The sequence below is a fragment of the Hydractinia symbiolongicarpus genome, chromosome 5 (assembly GCF_029227915.1).
Source record: "Hydractinia symbiolongicarpus strain clone_291-10 chromosome 5, HSymV2.1, whole genome shotgun sequence".
NCBI classification, from domain to species: Eukaryota; Metazoa; Cnidaria; class Hydrozoa; order Anthoathecata; family Hydractiniidae; genus Hydractinia; species Hydractinia symbiolongicarpus.
In genome coordinates this window covers 4,523,430-4,537,332 of record NC_079879.1, presented here as the reverse complement: position 1 = coordinate 4,537,332, position 13,903 = coordinate 4,523,430, and the positions used below count along the sequence as shown (strand labels likewise).

Below are 13,903 nucleotides of genomic sequence, written 5' to 3'. Positions count from 1 at the left end.
GGATATTTATGCTGAAATTTTTTCATCAAGCTCAGCAAAAAATATGTAATAAAGTACCTTCATAAAAAAGACAGAAGCCCACACTTTAATAATTACGTTAAAAATAGCTTAATTACCATTTTTTTTGACCAGTAACGTGTATTGATTTGGAAAACACGTCATAATGTCTGTCATTACTCAGATTATTGCCAAACATTATTTTTCCTACAACATGAAATAAATATATTAGCATCGATTAAAGGGTTCTTAAATTCTGATAAGTGCTGATTTGCACAAAATACATCAATTTTATACCATTTATAACTTAACTACAATCTTTTTAATTATTAAATGAAAAGGTTTTAGGACATTTCTCAAAATTGTTAGGCATCTTCGGCTGCGGATAGGCTATGAAGTCAGTTGGCTGCGAAAGGTCTACTTTGCCATACGTGTAGGTCGGAAAACAACGTCAGCAAAAATTATGATCGTTTTAAGTCATTAATTTAACTTAACATTCCGAGCCCTGAGTTCGTTTATAAACGGCAAAGTCCTTTTGGGCGAATCTCCACGGGACGATTTTTACGACGATCGTCACAAATATTCGAATTTGATTGGTTGTGATTATCGTCATGATCAAAAGTTGAATTCGTTTCTACTTTTCGTCACAAAATAGTCGCGAATATCGTCCAGTGGAGATGCGGCTTTTGTAAACATTGAGAAATGACGGTGCGTGTGTTTAATAGTGAAATAGCCAAGTGACTGCTTGTGGCGACGATCTTCGTTTTTTTCTTCAATAATATTTGGAAGAAGATTAGAGATAAAGGATCATTACACGTTTGAAACGGAGATTCTGTTTCAGAGGTGCTGCTGCGTGATGTGTTGAACCTATGGCAATGTGATGATGCTGAAAATCATTGAGTTCGTTTCCAGCACAGAAAGGGTGTCAGTGTCAGGTGAGTCAGCATTTTATAAATACTTTCATCATCGCAATATTGATATTATGAAGTCCAACTTTACTTTCGAATGAAGGAAGGTCAAAACGCTTTTAGTTACGGTGCCATAAGGCTATGAAATAAAGATTGCTCGGAATTTCCTTCTTAAATAAATTGTGTGTTAATGAGCTGGGCGGTACGACTTATCTTTTAAAATACGCTTACGTTAAATCAACCATGAGAAGTGATAAATACTTAGAAGGGATTAAAAGAAGATTAATAACCGGAAGTAGAGAAAATATTTTACAATTCTCTGTTTCCATCTCACTGTCAAATTTCAACCGAATTATTCGTGTTATGTTCATTTAGTATTACCGGCTTGAAACGTTTGCCAGAAAACCAGACAAGTTCTTTTCAGTACCCTGTTGTTTCCGTCAACGTGATTTTACGGGTAAATTAACACCTGATTTTTCAGACATTCTCTTTGTCTGCCGTCCTATTTCCTCAACGGAACACTGCTCGTAATTTGAATGTTGGTGATTAAACGAATGTGGGTCAATTATTGTATGTGCTTCCTATTGTGAATGGATTAAAAAGTATAATTAGCGGCTTATGTTACACAATAAATTTGGTTAGTTTGTGACCAAATAATTAAAACAGCTTACTGCACGCTTTCTTGTTGCCATGGTAACACTTACGTCATTGATATTACATTAATGAATATTTTCCTACACAACGGTTTATTTATGGCCTTTAAATCAGAACTACGATACTGTTACTATATCATAGGTATATTTCATTCATTATGCTGGTTAAATTTAAACTTCTACTGCGCATGCGTAAATGCATGTTGATTGTCGAGAACAAGTTCAGCTATCGGTAGGATTGTAACTTGGTTATATTTTTAATAAAATATTTATTGCCCGTGTTTATTTTGTCCTATCTGTCCATTTATGTATCGTTATTTTTCGTTTCATACTTTGTTTGTTCATGTGTTTGTTTCAGGTAAACATTCAATGTACGACTTATATTTTTATTTTATTTTCACACTGTGTTTCTTTCCATTGCCTTCTACGTAATAGCTAAAAATAGATTCGTTTAACACACTTTTTCCGAAGCCCATCAATAAATTCCTTACTATTAGGTTAGTGTGATTGCCAACTCTCGGTCTAATCCGGATATTGTTGTATCAGACATTTGGTAAAACTCATATTTTTGGAATTTTAGGTCCACAAAGGTGCTCAAGTGATGTCTTTTAGGCAACACTATTCTACTGGTCTTGTTTAATCCTAATATAATTGAGCCGATATATAATCCGCTATATTTGTAGCGGCTTTGAAGTATTGTCTCCGTACATATCTGTCAACTATTTTCTTCTCTTAAATTTAAAAAAAAACTATAGTTGATCAAAGAAAAGTTTTTGCTACACAGTACGTCTGAAATTCTATTTTTGACATATTTGATAGACAACAGGCTTAATTTTTAAATTGACGAGAAAGGAAGGCCCTTGGTCATAGCCCTTTACATTTTCTGTTAGAAATGACTTTTGAACGAAAACAGCAACAGCAATCGACGGTCTGGAACTTCATTTCGAATATTAGGCACAGCTCACAGCCCACCCCACCCATTTGACACCTCCCCCTTTAGCAACAGATTTGCTGGGTCTGACAGTAACCTTAAAAAACTTATAAAGTTTGAAGTGATTAAAGCAATATTACAATTTTTCGATAAAGTTCTTATTTTAATTTTATTCTTAAGCACGCGTCCGCTACATTGCTCGATATTAAGGTTTAGTACTGTTTGGCTGTAATTTGACGGGAACCTTAAAAATATTCCTGCGTAATATATGTGTGATATATAGGCATTTTGGATTTTGTAGGACAACGCTGATTAATCTTACAAGAGTTATTTCTCCCGAAAAACTGTTCAGAACTGCTGCCATATGCAAAAACTATTTTCCTCGATTTTACATAAATCTCACAAATCTCAATGATGGCTGCCAGCAAAAAAAATGCATTGACTATACAATGAAGATTTGATTTTCATGTTTCTGCAAGATAATTAGTTGACTAATTTATCTTAAAAAAGCTAAGACCCACAACGTCCATCAGAGTTTGCACGAAAAAATGAACTGTCGTTCAAGATTGTTTGATAATAATCTCACTAAATATTTTCTAATCCAATTATAACTCTTCGTAGTTAAGTTTAACATAGTTACTGATAACTCTGGCCCATCTAGCTAGCTGTCAAGCGTATTAAGTAGAGTTATCAATAGAAAATGAAGAGCTTGGTTGCTTTTGATTTTAGTATAAACTCTTGTATTCTCTTTGTACAAGTTAATTTTTTTATCAATATGGACTGTGTTTTTTACACGTGTTCCAATTTTAGATAGATGTTTAGTCATACTGTTCTAAGATTCTAACAAAATCCTTTTGGTTAAGTTTTTTCACTTGAACAATAAAGCATACTCATAGTTTCCATGTTTGTCATGAGCAAGAGTTGTTTAACATATAGAAAATATTAGTTTCCAAATGACACAACTTTATGTAGTGTTTGTTGCGCTATAGCACATATGTAGCTTGCACGTCATGATGTAAGAAAATGAGATATGATGGACACACAATGTTTCTTTGTTTTGCTACATATTTCTCACTCTTGTCACATGACAGTCGAAACCTCACAAGAGGAATATTTTTTCCCTACAAAGCATGATGTAGACAGCGTAACAGTTATCTCTTATATATCCATATATGTTCACCGTCATACTGTCTACCGTTATATTAGTAATAGCTAGCTCGCCCACTCAACAATAACAAATATTGAAATTCTACAGAACTGTTAGTTGGTGTTCGTCTTAACAAATCACGTGGTTACATCAACCATTTCGTTTATCGGGATGACTGTTTGTAATAGGATTAACCTAACGGCCCGGTTATCTTATTTCCGTTGTCACGATTAAAACTCAAGTTGTGGTATCTCCAGAAAGTTTTTCGGTGTGAAGAAAACAGATTAAACCACCACAACAAAATTGAAAATACTTTTTTGTGCATGTATGTTTAGAACATGACAACATTCCATATCAACGAAGAGGTTCACATGTGAGGAAACTAGGGTCCTCCCATATAAATTCCATTTTCACAATTTTTGCTAATTAATGTTCATTAATATAATTGAAACGTCATGTAAACTACAAAACGCATTTAAAACGAAAGGAAGCTTTATAAATGCCGTCTTTTTACAAATCCTACGCCCTCTCGTTCTTTTTGTTATATCCTGTTTTGCTGTGCTATAGCTTAAACAGCCGTTCCTTCCTTAGAAAGCCGTCCCTTTCCCGGCCTAAGCTATCAAATAACATACATGAAAAAGGCGGAGTGATATTTATTTAACATCTTAAACAGTTAGACAATTTTTTATGCATTATTTTTGTTGTTTTTTTACAACACACAGACCTTTTTCATCAATATCGTGGGAAATGATCGCAATTCAGCGTAATCTAAGATAATCAAGCACAATTGAGAACAATCGAGTACCATCGAGTACCAGCATCATATGTGGTTCTCTTGTGTTTTTACTCGTACTTTGTGTGTGAGAAAGCAAAAACAATGCTTCGATTTGTATGTTATCAACATAAAGCTGTTACGAAACTGCTTGTAAATGAGAACTTCCTGCGGAGGTTCTCACAAATCTTTAACAAAACGAATCTCAAGTGTTTAGTAAAATATGTGAAATTCCGTCACTGCGTATCGTGGACCAATATTGAGTAACATGTAGCGGTAAAAATTGCTGATTCGTCAAAAGAATTCTACCCACGCCAAATAGAAATTTGGCAAATGGATGACCTTGAGACAAAATGACTCAAAAAGTGTCTCATATGTAAATGCTCTCGTCATTTATAAACCGTTTCTATGAAACAAAACTGATCCATAATAACGCATTTTACAGAGGAAAGCAAAACCCGATATTCATCATCTAATTTTCTGTTTACTTTGTTTTTTATTTATATAAGGAAAATAAGTTATTTTTCTAACGTCATTGCATATACATCTTTGTTATTTATATTACTATGCATTGAATGGAGAAAAAAGAGAACTCTTAAGAAACCTAACACTCGCCGTAAACCCCGTTACATCTTATTCAAATAGGTTTGTTAATGACAAAGTAGTTAGAGCTTTTTTTAGTATTTTTAGCATATTTTCGTTATGTCATCATGAAATCTTAAAAGAAAGGAAATCAACAGACAATTCCCAACACGAGCTATCACATTCCCGCGAAAACCGAACTTGGACTATTATGCCGACATTAATAGGGACATGTTCGCTGGTTTAATAAGAAAAGCCTTTATGTTTTTCTTAATCGAAAACGCAATGTGATATATATAAGCTAATATCTCTTTTTTGCTTCATACTTTAACACTGATTTCCTCTGCATGGCATTTTAAACCATATGGCATATTTCCTAGTAGCCTGCTAGTTCCCCCATGCCTTCATAAGCTATATATTGTTTTCCGGTTCATTTTTAACGTGAAAACTAACAACCAATCAAAATACGCTTTTGTTTATGACGTCATGCTTAATCAGCGTCCGTAATAAATAAGAACATATAAAAAGGGTAGCATGTTTGCACCATTCACAGTTGATTTGAAGATACAAAGGTTCTTGTATCATCGTTGGTAAAAGATAGCAAGACATTGAAACACAAGTTAGGATGTTATAAAGGTAAACTATATACTTTTTTTAAGAATCAATGTCGTTCTATTTTGAAGTGAAACTTTTTAGATGTGCCTTATTTCACATTTAAATCAAGGTTATTTTCATGTAGTTTTAAATTTTACATCTTTTCCCTTATCTGTATTTGTGATATTCTATTATGTTGTCTGAATTTCGAGTCTAATACACAAAAAGCAAACATTTATACGCGTTTCTAACATAAATTAAATATTTTGTTCGACTTTTACTTGGATTTGTGTTTGCGAAGGTTATGCTTGATTGTGGGGCGAGTGAACGGCCTTTTTTATGAGGTGCTGTGTTAAGGTGTTTTTTTTTGAGGGAGGGGGGTTAAATTTAGAAAATTTTAAAAATTAGCACATCAAGATTGCCGAAATATTCAACAAAAGTATTTTCAAATTATCTTTTTAATCTCTTATACTAAAATTAGTACAATATTCCAACTAAAAAAACAGTTACAAATTTGTTTGGGTACTCGCATCTCTAGGCTCTCTTTTCTATCATCACAATTTCATACAATAATGTTGCCATTGGAAATCATACCCAAATATTGCCTCGATAAAAACACTCTACTGTCGTTATGTAGTAAAAAATACAGCAAGTTCGATGCAACGGATGGTGTTTAAAAGAGAAAAAGAAGAAAATCTTATTTATTTATTTTTCTCAACAAAAGCATTTTATAAAATATCATTAGGGAGGGGGATCTGCCCCTCGATTTTTACTGCACGTTATGATTACATGTGGTTTATATTACACGTTCTTTAAAGCGGTTTTAAGAACATTTAAGCCCTGGGTGGAGAACAAATAAAACAGATATGAACTTGGATTTTATGATGCTCTGGATAAAGCAAACATCATAACATAGTTAGCGCTGATGAGAGATAAGAAGCCGTAGGAACAAAAGTGAGCATCTTTTTCACCAGCATTCAAATTGTTTTATTTTGCGTAACGCGTAGTACCAAAAAAGTGAACTTATGAAACAGAAATAAATGATTCTCCCGAACTTGTTGTGTTTTATGTACGCGTCTCATGAACTTTCTAAGAATACATAAAATAAGTTGAGTTGCTAAGCTTATATCCTCTTCATAACAACTTTATTGAATGAGGAACTTTTTTGCCACAATAAACAAAACCAGCCTCTGTTGGCAAATATTAAAATTCAAAAAAGCAAAAAACAAACAAGCTCTGAGTGAAGCTTTAAGACTATGTTATTAGAAATTTTAATGTGATTGCGAAAGATGTTTCGTGTTACATCTAGAAATGGAGTCTCACTTGCTAATTAGCATTTTGCTAATTACGGGATAATAGGAGGTTTTTATAAATATTTTGTCTGCCCTAAACAAATATTTTGAGTATGGATATAATGGGATTACCGTTCCAATTTCCTCTTCCTGTTGACAAATATACATGAACTCTGGCCAACATTGTGAACTTATGCGGTATTTTTTATGGTTTAATGAAAGGTAAAGGGAGTTTTTTTGTTTCTTCAGCAAGATGGCCAAACACGTATTTTTAATGACAAACTGTGACAACAAAATATCTCTAATTTGCATTCCATGCACGGCTACACCAACATTAAAGAGGTTTTGATTAGCTATTACAATTTTATTTAGGAAAGGGCGTGTATTATATCACCTACAGATCAAATAAGTTTCTGCTGTTGTTGTGTTTTGGTTATTAAATAAATTAAATAATAGTTATTTCGACGACCACATGAAAATCAAATCAAAGTTGTTGTTTTTATTTATTCAGCAACGGAGAATACTAATAGGCACGTGATGAGGAACGTCGCAACCTCCAAGGTCAAACATAATTACTCCGAACTCTTCAAGTCTTCACTACGCTGTGCGTCTAGCTGGGCTTTATGACTTTTAGATAATCTGACCCATTTTGTTGGCACGCGTGTTCCATGACGATATATGAAATTAGAGACCTGTGACGTCATATACAAAAGCGTAAAAATAACCTTCTATGACTCGCCGTTTAGGTCTCACTACAAGAGGTAGATTAGTTATTGTGTAAGCTTTCAAATAACATTGTACAACTTTGAATAGTACGGATCAACATTCCATGCACCTTTTGAATTCTTTTTACATTTCCTTTGCAACATTTCTAATATAACACTTTTTTACCCCCGTTCAATATAATTAAGTCACAGCTAACCTAATGTTTTTGCTAATGAAAAAAGGGGGAAGGAAAATTTTTTGTTAAAAAATTGGACGGAAACTCTTTCTTACAATCATATCTATATGAAATATAGATTAATATGTTCAGGCCGGATATCTAATTATTTGGAAGGGGAGATAAACAGCTGTTGAAATGTTGTGTTCCATCTGATATCAGCGTTGTCTTTACAATAGATGAATTGCGGTGAGAGCTCACTTCGCAATATACATTTTGGAGAGAGTGATGATAATGTAAATTCTTGGCAACGTTTTGATGTTTTATTCTTAACAGCATTTTTCTCGTCGTATGTGAGTTATGTATTTATTATTTTGATTCAACACACAAAAAAACATTTTTATATGCCTCCAGCAGTTAGAAAGCGTTCTCTTAATAAAGATTTTAGGCAGGACAAGAAAAATATTACGAAAGATGTATCCCTGGCTGTTGATAAGATAACAACAGCTTTAATAATAATCAACACGGTTTATTCAAAATTAGAATATGATACTCTCGCATTGCGAAACATCCCGCAAAATTATAAGCCACACAGGAAACGTCGCTCGTGTAACTGGCTGCCTTCCATCTGTTACATCTTAAAAACAAAAACATAATCTCACATGAAGGTAACTTATCACCCAGGCTTCTAACGAACTGAACGTTGTATAAACCTTAAAATTATTTTTCTATTTTACACTTGATTAATCTTGATGTCGAATTTGAAAAATAAGGTGGATACTAACACGAAACAAACCGACTCGATTATTTTATCAGATTATAACGGGTACCTTATAAGAGTAAATTTGATTCTAACATATGTTTATTTCTTTAAGTGTTCTAAGTCTACAACTGAAGCACTTTTGGCGTCTTTTTTCTACTCGTCAGACATTTTTGTTTATCGGTCTTACTATTCAATTTAAAAGATAACATCGTTTACGGATATTTTGTTAATTATGTTAATTACAGGTGATAATTAGGGACATCTAACTACTGTTCCTATTGTTGCAAAGGAGGCAACAACAAGTCTGTAATTAACAATGTTTACAATAACAGGTGAAGACGTTCTTTTGTGCAGGTCTCAAAAGTACACTAAACTTCTAGGTTAATTTGATATGATGATTCGCAGATTTCTAAAAGGCAACGAAACCCTCTTCTTTTTAGACCTTTATTCAGTTTTTCAGGTCCTGGGGAAGAAGTTAAATTTTTCTAATAAAGGGCGTTGCACACACCAATTTTACTGATTTTGGCTCGAAATTTTTTCCCTAACCAAATATACCGCCATTATCACGCAAAGTTATTTTGAGAGGAAATCACGTTAGCTGATCTTCTTTAGATAATCTTCCGCATAAATATTTTTGAGGTCTATTTATACGAAGACAAACTGTGAACACCAACAAAGGACGGAATTAATTAACGCAATTAAATGCGTCAAGAAAAGGCCTGGATCGAACATTGTGATTGGGCGAGTATCAAGCTTTTCTAAAAAAAGCGAGACGATTAAGGAGAAATATACCATACGTATGCAACAATAAAGTCTGAAATGTAAAATTATTTCCACATTTTAGTGGAATTAAAAGTGGGCGTACCCCGAGGCGTTTCTTGGGCGTGGTGTTAGAAAATAGAACAAGTTGATTAGTAAAAACGTGTGTGTTGAGAACACAACCGAAACTTTATGTTAGTAACAATATTTACCTTTATGAAGCATACCCGCGGGATTCTTTCATATTAATGACGTCATTAGATGCATGTCCATATATTGTGGTGTTGTTCATGGTATTACGTTACGATTTCATGTGACGTACGCATGAAACCATACATATACATATAGCGGACAGTTGACGAACTTGATCAGTTCATCAAGTTAACAGAAAGAGATAAGACGAAAACACATTGTGGTATATGGTGAGTCACGTGTTATTTGATAGTCATAGCAACAATTAAGTCATTCGAATGATTTTTTTTTAATTAATTTTTACTAACCAAGTCCCACGACGTAAGTAAATTGGTGAAATTCTTCCATGCGTGTGTTTGACTCACATATTTCTTTCATCCAGCTTAACATATTTTTACATAATGTTTTTTCCTGCAGTAGACAGCGTGTTTGCAAAAGGATGAAACGCACAGCTAAATAAAAAAGTTAAAAATGTTAACTTTAGAAGAAGAGTCAAATATTGTCACGACAATGTATCGCTGTCAAAATGAAGTTGTTAAAATATAGTTTTCTATATACCACTGGAACAAGAAGAATGAAAAAAAAAGTTGGGAAAAATCTAAGGTTTGAAAATAAAATGTTGTTTTCCCTTCCGACCCCAGTGGCTTTTAGGGTTTGTTGTTGGACGTTGTATTTTTCAAATTTGGTACTGATAATAAAAAAGATTTATAAATTCTGTCTACAAAGTGTGATTATTATTTAATTTCTGATTTAGATACTCGAATGAATTTGTGTTAATATTTGAAGTTTAATCCACAGGCAAGTCATGCTAAAGGCTATAATAATGTGTAAATCAATCGGTGCTTTTCTGTTTAGCGTTTGACAAAAAATGGTTTTGCTGTCTTCATCGTGTGTCTAGTTGGGTGGTTGCAGTGGCTACAAGACTTTCGTAGCTTAGTGAAGCCTAAATACTAGAGAATAAATATGATATTAATAATAAAATGAAAAAGCATAATAAAGATATTTAGAACAAAACACAATAATAAATATAATAATTTGTTAAATGTTTCGTTTTAAATTTTAATGTTTTTTCATTGTGTGTGTATACCCTTATCTTGTGTAGGGTAATAGCGAGTGTTTTTGCTTTGTGTGTATATACCCTTATTTTGTGTAGGGTTATAGCAAATGTTTTTGCAATGCGTGTATATACCCTTACATTGTGTGTGGTTATAGCGAGTGTTTTTGCATTGCGTATATATACCCTTATTTTGTGTAGGGTTATATCAAGTGTTTTTGCATTGTGTGTATATACCTTTTTTGTGTAGGATTTATACCATTCTTGTTTATGAGCAGTTTTTGCTGACAAATAATTCCTTGGGTTGCTGTTGGTTTTGTGAAGTCTTAAAACCAATTCTGTTGTGCCATTGCAAATCAAATATAACTTCAAATTTGATTAAGATTTCATAATAAAAAGAAAGTAAATTTTAAACCACGAGATATATATCTTGTTTATTCATTCTATTTTTAATGTCAACAAAGAAAAAAAAGTCGACATGTAAGTATCAAATAAAGGCGGGATTCTATTTTGGTTAGTCGAGAAAAAGACAAATATAGGCGGGATAATTCTATTGGGTGGGCGAGTCAAGAAAAAAACTTGCATGTTAAAATACTACAAATTTTTTAGTGTACGACAACAAGTCGGAAACCTGAGGGGAAGAGAGGAACGAAAACATTAGCACATTGTTTCTTACTTCCGCTCTACAACATGGTAGCAAGAGCTGTGGGAATGTCAACAAGAGATTTAAGTGGAACATAACATTTCAGTACAGAACAACACAAACAAATTTAGTAAACCCACAAATAGAAACAAACGTTTAACAAGTTGTTTTTACATAACTGTCTCTGCGCGCGTGTTGTCTTTTCTAACGTTTAGGATAGCATCGATTTTGTTGGAGTGTTATGAGTAATAAGAACAAGCTGAAATGAGGGAGTGGCCACAAACAGATCAGCCGTTGGTGTGAGCATGTCACAAATATTGATAAAGAGATTGACTCAGTGGAAATATCCTAAACCAAATACTTTATGTTATTTTAACAGATAGTTATTTTTTGCTTCTTTTAAATTGCAAAACAAAGAAGCATGAGAAGAATTGATTTAAGTATAAATGTCATTAAATGCAGTGAGGAAGAAAGAAGACATGACAGAACCTGAATCAGTCAGCTCAGCCCGTGCTTCTTTGCATGGATCCTGCATCAGATTTTTAATTGCTTTTTTATATGAAATAACAGACTCATAAATTGTCATAAATTAGCACGAGAAAAAAGGTTTGATCATAACACAGCTTTTGCAACTATAGATTCCAATTTCACTATCTGTTTAGGGTATGCTACGTAAATCTTCTGCGGTTATGGAAATAGATTTATGTCCTGCATGGTTGTATCTTGTCTAGCACTTGAATTAGTTGATTTGTTAAGATTGTTAAAACGCATTTGTTAAAGCGTGCATGAAGCATTGAACTTTTTTTTATTTATTTAGTGAATATTAAAATTACCAGAAAAAAAAATGAAAACGAATAAATCAAGCTTGGTTTATTATGCATTGTTTATCTGCATGCTACCGATGCTGTCAACTTCATACGTTGAAAAGTTTAAAAATAGCAAGCTTCCATCAAACAAAAGAAACATTTTACTTTACAGCAAACATGGTCATTATTTGGCTATCTATCCTGGTGGAACAGTGAATGCTACCATTGACACGAACTCGACAAGCAGTAAGTATTAAGAACTTCAATTTTAATGTTGTTCTGACAAGGATGACGTTTTTGCGATGGTATTTGTTAATAATAATAAATGAATAACCAACTAATCAATTATTTAATTTGTTCTTAGTTGTTCTCGAGATGCAGACCTTTGGAAGATACTATAAGAGAATCAGAAGACCCGGCTCATATTACTTGGCGATCAACAACCAGGGGGAAATTGTTACGAGGGTGAGTTCACGCACGGCTTAAAGAATGTATTGAAAGTCGTTTTTATATCTCTTAACGTGTAACCAGTGACTTTGTTCTTAACCGTTTATGTATTATTTTTTAGAAAAAGCCAAGAAAAAACACACTTTTCAGAGAACATTTTGATGGTTCGTATTTTTGGTACGAGAATGATGCCAACCAATATATCTTGGCACTCAGAGCTAACTACAGAACAAAAAACAAAGTCAAAGCGACAAATCACACAAGACCGAAGCACCATATTAAAAAAACACAATTCCTGATAGCACATGTCCCGTATAGATTGCAAAAATTGTCCGAGCAGAGGCAACGTCCATGAGTTTCTACGGAGTAAAGAATGTTGTGCATGTAGTTAGTAGCATTAGCGTGTGTTGATAAATGATGGAACGACTTCCAACGTTGATCATCAAAACACTAAATTACACGATTTGTTTTATCAGGACGCCAGTTGTTTGCTTGAGATTCTAAGTTCTCAGCATAGATAGTAATAAACGTTACATATTCTTCACATTTTTCTTTATTGTGATCAATTTTTGCATATATGTTGGATATAAAAGAAAACAGAGATATGCTATTACACTTTAATGTTCTATCATATATATTCTCCGGTACTTTTTTCCTTTTTTTTTCGTAAACACAAACACAATTTCTGTCAGACATCTCAGCCTTGAGAAATACCTATTAATGTTAGTTTCACTTTTTAAAAAATATTTTTCTTGTAACAGAACGTCATGTAGTATTGTAAAATGGCGATGTCTTCCATTTATAATGCCAGTATTCACGAGTCTTCAAATTTTTATCTTCGTTGATACCGCCTTTCAAGTTTCTAAATCTGCGTTTGTAAAAAACAAATCTGTAAACTTCAAATTCAATATTGTAACACCATCATTATCTTATCCCGGTTATTTCATCATTATTTTCATCCCTAATATCATAATTATTATATTATACGTAGTATTTTTTTGTAAATATTATATATGGCAGTGTTAGAAACTCGGTCCGTGAAAATCTGTATTTATTTATTGAAAAAAAAGCATTTGGTAATTCATAATTCTGTTCTGTCATTTCACAACTTAATATTTTTCAGAGGTTGCATGTGGGGCAAAACACTGTGGGCGGTTTTTCGGTCTGTATTTTCCGATCGCTTCACATGAACCAATTTATATTTGAAGTAGCTTTGTATCTATATGAAAGTCATCAGCAAAAAGATAGTGAAAGTGCGACACCAACAGGTAACTGCGCCCTGCGAAAGTGAAGAAGCTATCATTATTTTTTTTGAGTATAATTTACATATTCTGGTTGTGCGTTTTAAAATGATCTTTGTGCATCATTTCTTTAAATTTACGCCTTTAAACGCCCAAAGAGGGTGTATATTTTCATAGTTTCGAGCGTTTAGGTATATTTTGTATAAGATTGTTATTTTTCATCCCATTGCAATCACAGCTGT

At 33.2% G+C, this 13,903-nt stretch overlaps 1 protein-coding gene across 1 annotated transcript; it reads left to right on the top strand.

The window, feature by feature from the left end:
- The first annotated feature begins 5,350 nt into the window (after positions 1-5,350).
- Positions 5,351-13,507, top strand: LOC130644270 (fibroblast growth factor 1-like). The gene is made up of 4 exons (XM_057449807.1): positions 5,351-5,626; positions 11,985-12,219; positions 12,338-12,438; positions 12,542-13,507. Exons 2-4 carry the CDS (start codon positions 12,012-12,014, stop codon positions 12,773-12,775), a joined length of 543 nt encoding a protein of 180 aa, XP_057305790.1. The 5' UTR covers positions 5,351-5,626; positions 11,985-12,011; the 3' UTR covers positions 12,776-13,507.
- The last annotated feature ends 396 nt before the right edge of the window (positions 13,508-13,903 follow it).